Source organism: Schistocerca serialis, chromosome 9, assembly GCF_023864345.2.
Source record: "Schistocerca serialis cubense isolate TAMUIC-IGC-003099 chromosome 9, iqSchSeri2.2, whole genome shotgun sequence".
Taxonomy (NCBI): domain Eukaryota; kingdom Metazoa; phylum Arthropoda; class Insecta; order Orthoptera; family Acrididae; genus Schistocerca; species Schistocerca serialis.
This window is the reverse complement of record NC_064646.1, coordinates 281,139,104-281,151,258: the sequence shown is the minus strand read 5'-3', so window position 1 is coordinate 281,151,258 and position 12,155 is coordinate 281,139,104. Positions and strand designations below refer to the sequence as shown.

The following is a 12,155-nucleotide window of genomic DNA, read 5'->3' as shown; positions in this document are numbered from 1 at the left end:
ATCAATACCTGTGAAAACCGGAACTTGGAAGCCAAAAAGTAGATGAGACCACCTGGCCATACAAGCGACTGCGTCATTAGGTGAGACACCGTCGATCACCTTCGTCAGGTGACATGAGGTTCATTCGTCCTCCTCTTGTGCAGTGCCGAATGAAATTAAAATGGATCGCCTACTATGTGCCATGGTATGGCGATCTGGTGAGTGATATACTCTCAGAATTTAAAAACAGAGTAATTTTATTCTCAAATTCATTGGCAGTCTTTTACAGTAGCAGGATATATTAGTAGTACCAGTAAGAATGGCCTTTGACAATAGGCAGGTATAAAATGGTGCTCAGTCCACGGAGAGCTGCCGGAAGGAACCCTCCACGCCGAACAGGTCGGTGTGCGTCTTTGGTTTTCCGGGCCTCTTCGACTCGTCCACACCGTACTTCTCGTCCTCCTTGAAGAACGCCGCATTCCTCTCAATGCGCTCTTTCCACGCATCTGCGAACAGAGTGACAACGTAAAACACATCTCTTGTGAACAATAAAGGTTAAGGGAATCAGGAATGTCTGGTGTGACAAATCTCTGCATACAAAAGGCAATATCCTGACTGACTGACCCATCATCGCCAAGCCCAGACCGCTAAGGATACAAACTTAAAATTCGAAGAATGTGGATGTTATACTGTAGGCGTCGTTTAAAATAATTTTTCGAAAAAGGGGTTTCTATTTTTTTTATTTGAAATGCCGATATAAAGGCAGTTTTGAAGGTAGACCTATGAAAACTAGTATTTGATTTCTCAGTCAGAAAATAAAAGATACTTGTTTCAGCATTTTTGGAAATTCAACCGCTAATGGAGTAAAATAGTGGATGAAAGTTTTTTTTGAAACTAAATAACTTGTAAAGAACTGCTAAAGGATTTTTAAGGCTACATCAGGTATTTTAACTTCTCGGTTAGAAATTTAAAATAAGTACGTGTTTCACTGTTTCTTCAAATTCAACCCCTAAGACAGTGCAAAAGGGAATGAAAATTTTTAATAAAATATTTTGTTACGTCCAAAAAATGTTATAGCTACATTTTATGAATATCGCTATTTTGCTTTTCGGTTAAATATAAACTTGCTTGGAAGTATCTCCACATGAACGCAAAAGGCATGATTAACAAAAACTCCAGATACCAGAATCGCTTTTTGGTCAAAAGTACATTCGGAAAAGTCCACACGTCTATGGCCTTCATTGGCGCGAAAAGCTTAGACGCTTTTGCAGTTTGTGAGCAACATAAAAATTTGATTAAATAAAAATAGAAACAAAAAAATCTCTGCAGGCCGTTTAGTCTACTGGAGTGAAGCAGCGGGCACTAAGCTAGTCTTCAGATATTTTGCAAGCTACTGTTCGTACAGTACTCTGTAGTGGTAGTGTTGTGTGCTATGCTGTGGATTGCTGGTTTCGTATCTATCATTTCTGGGAAGTTCTTGAAATATTTTATGTTTGTAATGTTTATATATCTGCAAGATTCAATGATTGTATAAGTACTAGCATGCTGGAATGTTCGATGTTTGTTTAAAGTAGCTGCACTTCCCGTCCAAGATGTAATTTCTGTTCTGGCTGTACGTTGGTCTCAGTAATAAACGTGCTTCCAGTATCATACTTCATTCACAAACCTGCCTTCGGATTTGGATTTGACTGAAGCTTCACGCTGTGGTTTCTGCACTCATATTATTGGAACACTTGAGCGTAATTAAATCCTTTTCCCTTTTTCCAGGCTTACACACTACTTAAACTAACTTATGCTAAGAACAACACACGCACCCATGTCCGAGGGAGGATTCGAACCTCCGGCGGGAGGGGCCGCGCAGTCTGTGACGTGACGCCTCAAACCGCGCGGCCACTCCGCGCAGCCCAGGTCTATTCCTTTTCTTAATATATGTGTATAAAGGTGCAATTTACCCACCTTTATATATATATATATATATATATATATATATATATATATATATAGTCTTATACAGTTCATTTCACCTAGAAATGTAAGATATGTCGGATTGTAACGAACGTGAACTGTTGAAAATTGTGGACTGTGTCCACCCGAAGCCTTTACGACGGACTGAACGCTGCTGGTGCAATTTTGAGTGACATGTCTGAATGTATATGAAGGAATGGCGCTGACGTTCTTCCTCAAGACCGTAAACCAAAAGAGCTACTGGTATTGGACACTGTGGACTGGAGTGCAGTCGGTGTCCTACCTCATCCGAAAAGGGTTAAAAAGGGGTGAGCTCGGGGCTCAGGGCAGGCCATTCCATTTCAGGAATGTTTTTCTCCACATATACTGGTTTATGACAGGACGCATCTCACATTGGTACAGTCATCGTCTCTGCACTGTTCTTCAAGTGTACATAATACACAATACAGAAAACGTATTCCTATCCTTCTACATTTAGTATTTTGTTAAGTCAATAAGAGTACATGCTGCAACCACAGGAGACATCCCTATACTGTGACAGCAACTCCTCTTTCTCTAGTGTATCATATTCTGTATAATGCTATAACCTCTAGTGACATTTACGTACATTGTGATAATAACTGAAGCTCCAGTTCCAAAGCGCTGTAAAAATGGAGCTCTGTTCGGACTGACAACAAATTTGAACGGAATGTTATCGAAGAAAGGGAAAACGTAATGGGATGGATGACTATGGTGTGAGTAGCGCATTAAAGCAACACATTAAACCAACAATACTGTGTCATGTGTATAACCACTTATGTTTGGCATTCACAGTTGTGGCACTATTAGTTAACTAGGTCATACAAAACGGCAAGGCTGTACCACATCGGATGGGAAAAGTTAGTTCTTCATTGTTCTGAGATAAAAAAAAAAACACATAAAAACTGACGTGAAAGTAGTGCAAGACATGTTCAATGTGCTGTCCACCGTTTTCTGCCACACCTTGAAATCAAGAAACAGGATTTCCACAACAGATCTAAGTGTCTCCGGGGTCATGTTCACAATACGTTGCCCAATGCGCGCCTTCAGCTCAGCTGCGTTTGTAATCGGAGCACTAAACACAGCGTATTTCGGATAGCGCCACAGTCAGAAGTCACACGGATTAAGATCAGGTGACCTGAACTGACGGTCTGTGGGGAAATCACGGCCGTTGATTCTAGCACTTTCAAAATGCCCCTGCAGCAGCTGGTTCACTGGCTGTGTAATGTGGGGAGGAGTGCCACATTGCATAAAAGTGATCCTACCCACACACACATGCTACTGAAATGACGTTGGTGCGCAAAAGACTCTCATAGCGTTTACCAGTGACGGTAACAGGATCCACAGGACACATCTCCTGGAAAAATAAGGTCCTGCAATAAACGATGCCGTTGACCCGCACCACGGAGGTATGTTCGTAGAATGAAGAGATACCACTTGATGTGCGAGCGGATTTTCCGTTCCTCATATTCTGCCATATTCTGTGTATTGGTGTGTCCTAGGAGATATAAATGGCCTTCGTCTATCCAAAGAATGTTTCATGGCTATTCGTTGTCCGTTTATGTGTGAACAAAAAATTCTGGAGAAAACGTTTATCTTACTGGAACGTCAGCAAGAATCAACTCCTGAACGGGTAATGTTGTATAGATAGCATTACAGTGTGTTTCTTAGAATTTTATGCACTGTGCTCACAGCAGTGTCTAGAGTTTGGGCAATTTCCCGTGCAATGAATAATTTCTGTATACACAGCTCGAGCCCTCCTGTAATGCTGTAGCCACATCTACTGATATCGGACCAACTGTCTTACTTCTTCCACCACTTTGTACTTCAAAATAAACCTCCTTTTCGAAATAGTTAATAATTTTCTCCAGATCCTTGGCAGACAGAGGACCAACGCCTTTTTACATACCCTTGAGTGTCCGGAACTTCTGAAGAGCTAGAGGCGCGCGGTCGCCGTTCTTGTTACAGAGCTCTAACATGAGTGCGCGATCCTGAGGCAGCCGTGCTGAGCACCTCAACACAAACTGAGGAACAGGCGTGCACCATGCATCTTTTATTTCGCATATTCAACTGCTTACAGCGTCATTTAGTCGTGAAATTTTCGTTACTTTTTCCCATAAGTTTTCCCCCTTCTTCAATAATTCTGGTATTTTATTGAAATTTGACGTCATTCCGAGCAGTAGTTCTCTTTTTTTACAGCGTTTTGGAAGTGCAACTTTAATTATAATCGTTCTGTGATTCAGTTTAACTTTTCCATCAGTAAGTAAAGACTACATGGATGATATGCTTGAAAGACAATAAATATTATATAAAAATATTTAAATATTGTCACTTGCATTATCCTTTCTATTTCTGAGTTTCAGCTGTTTCAAACTGGAAGTTCTGAGGCGCAAACTGGAAACCAGCCCGACATTTTGCCTAGAAGAGAATTGGAGACAGCGCAGTCGGGACAATAGGTACCCACACACTAGCTCACGTATGAAACCAACGGTCATTGACACGCAATACGGCTCACAATCAGTCTAGCGGTCTACGACCTAAGCTCTATTCTACGTAATTGGCCAATATGGGGAAAAGGAATTCTCCGTTCCTTAAATGTAGGTAATAAAGGAGAATAGCCCACCACATACAACTTGACTGCTATCAGACATGACTTGGGTGTCAGAGGAAAATACACAGGCAATATCAGCTGTTAAAAATTTTAGAATACACTGAAATTCAGTTGCATCGACTGCACTGTTCAGTTATTGTTGTGTACATGAAGGTTAATTTCAATGCGATGAAACATCTGCATTTTCAACGCTTTATTTCATTATATCCTGCACATCGTCTTCGGAAACAGTTTTAGTTATCGTCTTATGTTACGTTATTTTGTGCCAGTTCTTTTTCATCGACAGCTCATCTGTCATAAGATAATTAGAATAATTGTTTATTTCCGCTTTTCATTTCAGGATTGATGTTCAGTCTTCCTCATATTTAACGTACAGAGATACAAGAGTACAGGCTGATGTGAATAAATTGGAAACATCAAGCTTTGTGGACAAAACACAACGAAGAAAATTTATGTTAGAGCTAGAAAACTGTATGACCTACAAACTGAAATCCAAGTTAACCCCTGATATCAGCGCTTGTTTTATTTGTGTTCGTGTTATAGTTGTTACGTTTGCTGCCATAGTCTTTTAACCAAATGCATCAGCACCATAGTAGGTCTTTTATCTTTGTGTCTACGCTACAGTTTTATGGGTGTGTTCATAATTCTAATGCTCAAACAACGTTTAGGCGCATTCCAACTTCTCACACGAGGAAATACATTTTCCGCAGCTAATTCTAAGTGCACGTCGGAGCGAAGAGAAACGACCTGACACGTTTAGTATCTGACTGCGCTCGTCAGAGGACGCTGCCACATCTTCAACCATCCTCCTACATATTGTGTAATATTTCTGGCTTAGTCAGCCATCATATTAGGCTCCAGGAAGCTGTTTCCAGAGCAGTGGAGATGCAAGAAGTATATAGATGACGAAATGTGGTGTGAGGTACCTATGACAGATGTTAGATTCGGTACCATTCCCGTGAGAAAGACCGCCTGCATAATGCTACTGCTCTGTGATTGGCTGCTGTGTTCGGAGCAAGGGCGCCAAAACGTTAAAGTATAGTTATTATTATTAGTTAAACAACTCATTAGAATGACTTCACTTTTTAATATAAATGTCTCTCAACAGCTGAGTATCAATCAGTCATTTTAGAATTATTAAAAATAATTTAAATCAAAAACAAAAGACTGACGAAACTGCAGACGAAGCACTTAGGAAGCGTTCGGGTCACGTCTTTTCTGGTATGGCGCACAAAGTGTTTCGGGCTGTTCGTCACTCGCGATTAGGCAGTCGAGAAGAACAGACATGTATGTCGTAGTAAGTGCTTCTAATTTTTAATTAAGTTCCTGTTCATCACTCTGGATTAGGCAGTCGAGATGTACAGTCATGTTGTCTGTTGCAGGATGTGTTTGCCGGTATTCAGTATTAAATGATTCTCTCCGGTAGTCATGAGGCACAGACACGTGCTACAAATAATGTAAAGATACATTTTCGTAAACATTGTGTTTGATCATGTACTTTGCTGTATCAGAAGGTGTTGTGTTATGATCATGTAGTCTTCTCGTATGGCTATATTAAAATACACGAGAGGCATCCCAAAGAAGTGATACATTATTTCAGAACAGAACCTCGCTAAAAGTCAGTTTCAGCCTCAAGATACAGAACCTACGACCTGCGTGCTGTTTTCTGCTCTGGGGACATCAGCTTGAAGACAGCAGGTTAGTGAACTATAACGGAACCTTCATATTCCACACAGTGCAGTGGAAACAACTAGGCGCCTCACGTGTACTGCATGCACAGAACAAATGAGCTCAGTGACACGTCATCTGCAGTAATGCAGAGGAGGTAAAGGAGGATGATCGTTATTAAAACCAACAATCAATTCATTCGTCCTTTCTTGCCGTAATTGTTTTAGTATATATGTGCCAGTAGGAAACAGGGCAGTTGGAAGGGAGAAACCATTAAATGTGCTGCTGAGAAAGAACAACTTGCAAGAATGAGAAACCATTAGCTTCAAGGGGGTTACGGGCCACTTTCTACTACACTGAACCCTCTAAATGAAAATAACATGCGTGTTCGATTGTAAATGAAATTCCATAGTTTTGTGTAAACTCTATTACTTCATTACTATTGCAAGTAATTATAGGCAACACCACTAGTGAGCGGAAGACCCTCAACAGTAGCCTATCTCAAGGTACAATCCTAGCTCTGTTACTATTTAGCTTGTATACTGCAAATATGCCAGCCGGTCAGTTCAGAAAGTTTGATTCATTTCAGGAATAACTAATATGAGTGTTGTATGATGACTGGTTCTTGTTCAGTGACTTTTTAAAATCATCTACGGTTAATAGCTGTAGTTAGGGAAGGCACTTCAGGTAAGGGAGCAAAGGCTGAGCTACATGTTATGCAGACTTTCAATAAAGTCCACTGTGTGACTACAACGCCTGTAACGGGGATAATATTAATTCAATCGAATCATTAGTAATGTTCGTCTCTTACCGCTCTTTAGCCAGATATCAAGGAAACGTATTCTCTTCCATTTAAACTGCAATAGGACAAGAACCAGTGATAAATATACGTTCAAGGGAGATTTCTGTTACGTTCCACATACTTAGAATCAATGTATGTTTAATATCATTTTGCACTTCATCAATAAAGTTCCGTAGGTTAATTAAAATATATAACTTTTTAAATTCCAATTCGTAATTTGCAATAGGTATCATTCATATGATTTCCAAAGTAGAATTCCGTTTCGTCGTCTTTCAATAATTCATTTCATTTCATGTTGCTGGAAATTTGATGTTCAATTGTTGTACGCTGATAACATGTTACTTTAAAACAACGTGTCTGCTTACGGAGTGGCGACCGCTGTAATGAAATGTGACTCAAAACAATGCAGAGGAAGACCTTCAGAAAACTCCCGTTTTTATGAACTATTCTCTATCCTCGTGTATGTAATGGCAATAAAACAGCCTTATCCATTTCAATGCTGCGGTTGGTAGGACATGTTCTGAGGCATCAAGGGATCACCAATTTAGTATTGGAGGGCAGCGTGGAGGGTAAAAATCGTAGAGGGAGACCAAGAGATGAATACACTAAGCAGATTCAGAAGGATGTAGGTTGCAGTAGGTACTGGGAGATGAAGAAGCTTGCACAGGATAGAGTAGCATGGAGAGTTGCATCAAACCAGTCTCAGGACTGAAGACCACAAAAACAACAACATCCATTTCAATAGAAGAAACATAACAGAGAGTTGTCTAATGGATATAGAAACCTTTGACGCCGCATAGGTACATTAGCTATTGTGGAAAGTAGGTAGGTAAGTTGCAAACTCATTGGAGGAAGGAGGAAGGGCGCTTATTACTATCTACGTTAGCCCAAATGGATTCAGTAGCACAGGGATCAGGTGACCTCACGGCCCAGGCTGCAGCCTGGCGTCCATGGAGCGTCCGTCGAACTATTCATGGATGGTATTCCGTCATGCTCAATATCCAGGCCTATAAAAACCACTTCGTCGGCTTTTGTGCCATTCATTCTGCGTATAATGCCCAGAAGCTTTTCATTTGAACTCCATTCTCTGTGAATTAGAAAACTCCATAGTAGTCACCAGGAATCTAACATAGGATCTCTGCTTTGGTGGGTATTAATGCTACACACATAGCACGGAGGCAACCTGTAGCAGTTATCTGTAGACAAACGAACTAGTAGTATGGAAACTGTCTGTAAATTCCTATACAGTTAACCTAAGGAAGTGGGACTGACCAGATGTGTGCCTTTACGGCATGGAAGACTAATCACTTTATTTGGTTACACGACTACTTGCGCCCTTCCCCTCACGTGTGTAATTTATAGAGGGATCACCGCTATTTGGAGCAAATGAAAATCCTGGGCAGATATTGCTATTGTACAGAGAGTATCTCAAGAAGCTTTCGAGTAAGGCGCAACGTCGTAAATTTAAGCTCTAGTGTACTTCACTTTTTTTTACGTCGGTAGATACGGTAATAAAAAGATGCATAAGGAAATTACTTTTTTATTCACTTTGAGAATGACGTGAGAGTCGCTAACTAGCAATGGTTTGCACTTACTTTCCAATTTTTCTATAGGCCCAGCTTCTCCTCCGTACTCTTCTGGTAAGATTTTCTTGGGGACGTGCTTATAAAGGGACTCCAGATTGGAATGTATGAAGATCTGAAAAAAAAACACGACAAGCATAAATACAAGAACGAAATCCTTTTTTGAAAGCATTACAACGTATGCTAAGGCGTAACACACAATTCAGACACATTCTGGTAACAGTACTTTTTATTCTGTTCTCTGCACAAGTTAACTTCTTTCTACGTAACTTGTTGTTGAAGTCTTAAGTCCGAAAACTGACTTAAAACAGTTCTCAATGAAAATATATCCTGTGCAACCCACAGCCGTTTGAGACTGCTTGCTGTACCCAAAGCCTTAATCTGACTCTACAGCAGTTACCGCCCCCCCCCCACCCCTCTCCATTACCAATTACACTATTACTCGACGCTTCATGACATGTGTTATCAAACGATCCATTCTTCTAATCACGCAAGTGACATAATCCTTTTTTCTCCCTAATTTGATATTATGCGTATTCATCAGCTATCCAATATACCTATTTAATCTTCGGCATTCAGCGCCACATTTCAAAAGCTTCTGTTCTGTTCATGTCTATTCTGTTTCTCGTCAACATTTCACTTCCATTCAAGGTTGACTCGATAAATATTTTCAGAGTACATTTATATACTACATGTAAAATGTTTCTCATTTTAAAAGAGTACTTTTCTTGCTGTTACCGGTCTGGAAGTAATGTCTTCCTTTCTATTTCAGCCATCGGCAATTAGTTTTCATTTACTACTGTTAGTACCTAATTTCCTAAGAAAAATTGCATTGCCTTCTTTAATTCGACTATATTCCACTAAACTTGCTTTAAATTAGTTGAATTTCATCTTCTAAAGTACTAGCAAATCCAACAAAGCTGTGCAAATGTTAAATATGTACGGGAATTGGATATAAATCTTAATCTGAGATATCCTTGGGACTTGTGTCCGGACGCAAGTTTGGTTTCTCATTGTGACTTCGCCCTCTTTGAAGGAATAGAAATGCCGCTCGAGATTAGCCGAGCGGTCTTGGCGCTGCAGTCATGGACTGTGCGGCTGGCCCCGGCGGAGGTTCGAGTCCTCCCTCGGGCGTGGGTGTGTGTGTTTGTCCTTAGGATAATTTAGGTTAAGTAGTGTGTAAGCTTAGGGACTGATGACCTTAGCAGTTAAGTCCCATAAGATTTCACACACATTTGAGCTTCCCCGTCATGACACCATGCAAAGTTCATCCTTTTGTGCTATATTGTTATCTAGCTTAGCGCCTGCTGTTTCGCTCGCGTGGGCTGTATGATCTGCATGCATCGTTTTCTTTAATCGAATTTTTATGTTGTTCACAAATTGCAACACCTTCTAAACTGTTCAATGTAACTAAGGGCATAGAAGCATTTTTTTTAAAGAAAGGAATGGAACTCCAAATTATAATAAATCATATAGAACATGATTAATAAATACTGCATTGTTAGTCTGTTTGGTTTTTATTGTTTTTAAGTTTTTTTTAAAAAAAAAATTTTTGTGTACAATGTAATTACAAAACTTCGGAATATGCAACATTTTTCGGTATTTGAATATTGCGTGGTAAGAGTATGAATTGGTTTTCTAAACTACTAGTTCCTAAATGTGCAACATAAAAATGACCAGGTGACCAATTTGTCAATATTTAAATACCCTGTTACCACAGTTAAAACTGACTTTAAGGAAGAAAATAAAACAGCTCATTTTCACAGAATATCTACAGTGTTATGTACACTGCTGTTGTCGATTGCTCTTTAAAAAATACATAGCCCACGTTTTAACAGTACAGAGTTGAGTTTTAGTTTTTAGAATGCTGTGTAGTAACAGTTATTGAAAGGATACACATAACCGACAATAGTAAAATACTCTGATCGTAAATCAGTTCCAACGCATCTGAATGTCCTATCTTGAGCCTCCTTTACTGTTGCTACAAACGAAACCTAGATTAGCTTAAACTAAATGCATAAATCGGTTGGGAGCACTGGTATACAAGGTATGAGAGACAGCCCTCCAACTGCTGGGTCTGTGAGGATTGTACCTTCAGTGACACAATTTTCTGTACTTTTAGATCTCTGAACAGGTAGCATTACAAATTTTTGGGAAATTTATATTGGATAATAATATACAAACCACAAATATTACTTTCCCATTGTACACGTTTTTGGATGAACCTATCTGGAAGAAACAATATAAGTCATTGTTGTGTATAAAACTTTAATATACGTGTAAGAAAACCCAACTATTATTATTATTACTCGACCTCCCCCCACCTGCATGGACCATGGACCTTGCAGTTGGTGGGGAGGCGTGTTTGCCTCAGTGATAAAGATAGCCATACCGTAGGTGCAATCACAACGGAGGGGTATCCGTTGAGAGGCCAGACAAACGAGTGGTTCCTCAAGATGGGCAGCAGCCTTTTCAGTAGTTGCAGGGACAACAGTCTGGATGACTGACTGATCTGGCCTTGTAACATTAACCAAAACGGCCTTGCTGTGCTGATACTGCGAACAGCTGAAAGCAAGGGGAAACTACAGCTATAATTTTTCCTGAGGACATGCAGCTTCACTGTATGGGTAAAAGATGATTGCGTCCTCTTGGACAAAATATTCCGGAGGTAAAATAGTCCCCCCATTCGGATCTCCGGGCGTGGACCACTCAGGAGGGCGTTGTTATCAGGAAAAACAAAACTGGCGTTCTATGGAGCGGAGTGTGGAATGTCAGATCCCGTAATCGGGCAGGTAGGTTAGAAAATTTAAAAAGGGAAATGGATAGGTTAAAGTTAGATATAGTGGGAATTAGTGAGGTTCGGTGGCAGGAGGAACAAGACTGTGAATACGGAGCTATAAAACAAAAACTAATAGGGATAATGCAGGAATAGGCTTAATAATGAATTAAGAAATAAGAGCGCCGGTCAGTTACTACGAACAGCATAGTGAAAGCATTACTGAAGCCAAGATTGACACGAACCACACCTACCACAGTAGTAGAAGTTTATATGCCAACTAGCTCTGCAGATGACGAAGAGATTGAAGAAATGTATGGTGCGATAAAAGAAATTAATCAGACAGTGAAGGGAAACGCAAATTTAATAGTCATGGCGGACTGGATTTCGATAGTAGGAAAAGGAAGAGAAGGAAAAGTAGTAGGTGAATAGGGACTGGGGATAAGGAATGAAAGAAGCAGCTGCCTGGTAGAATTTTGCGCAGAGCATAACTTAATCATAGCTAACACCTGGTTTAAGATTCATGAAAGAAGGTTGTATTCGTGGAAGAGGCCCAGAGACACTGGAAAGTTTCAGATAGATAATACAATTGTAAGACAGTGATTTGGGAAACAGGTTTTAAACTGTAACACATTTCCAGGGGCAAGATGTGCACTAACCATACTCTATTGGTTATGAACTGTAGGTTAAAACTGAAAAACATGCAAAAAGGTGGGAATTTAAGCAGATAGAACCTGTATAAACTGAAAGAAC

The 12,155-nt window shown here is 40.1% G+C and overlaps 1 protein-coding gene across 1 annotated transcript in view; it reads right to left on the bottom strand.

Annotated features, from left to right (window-relative positions):
* Positions 1 to 333: 333 nt before the first annotated feature.
* LOC126419545 (alpha-tocopherol transfer protein-like) overlaps positions 334 to 12,155 on the bottom strand; it is a 66,040-nt gene continuing 54,218 nt past the window's right edge. The window contains exons 5-6 of the mRNA XM_050086734.1: positions 8,639 to 8,741; positions 334 to 485 (exon numbers count right to left, since the gene is read on the bottom strand). Coding sequence (XP_049942691.1) covers positions 334 to 485; positions 8,639 to 8,741 — 255 coding nt within the window. The remainder of the gene's footprint in view (positions 486 to 8,638; positions 8,742 to 12,155) is intronic.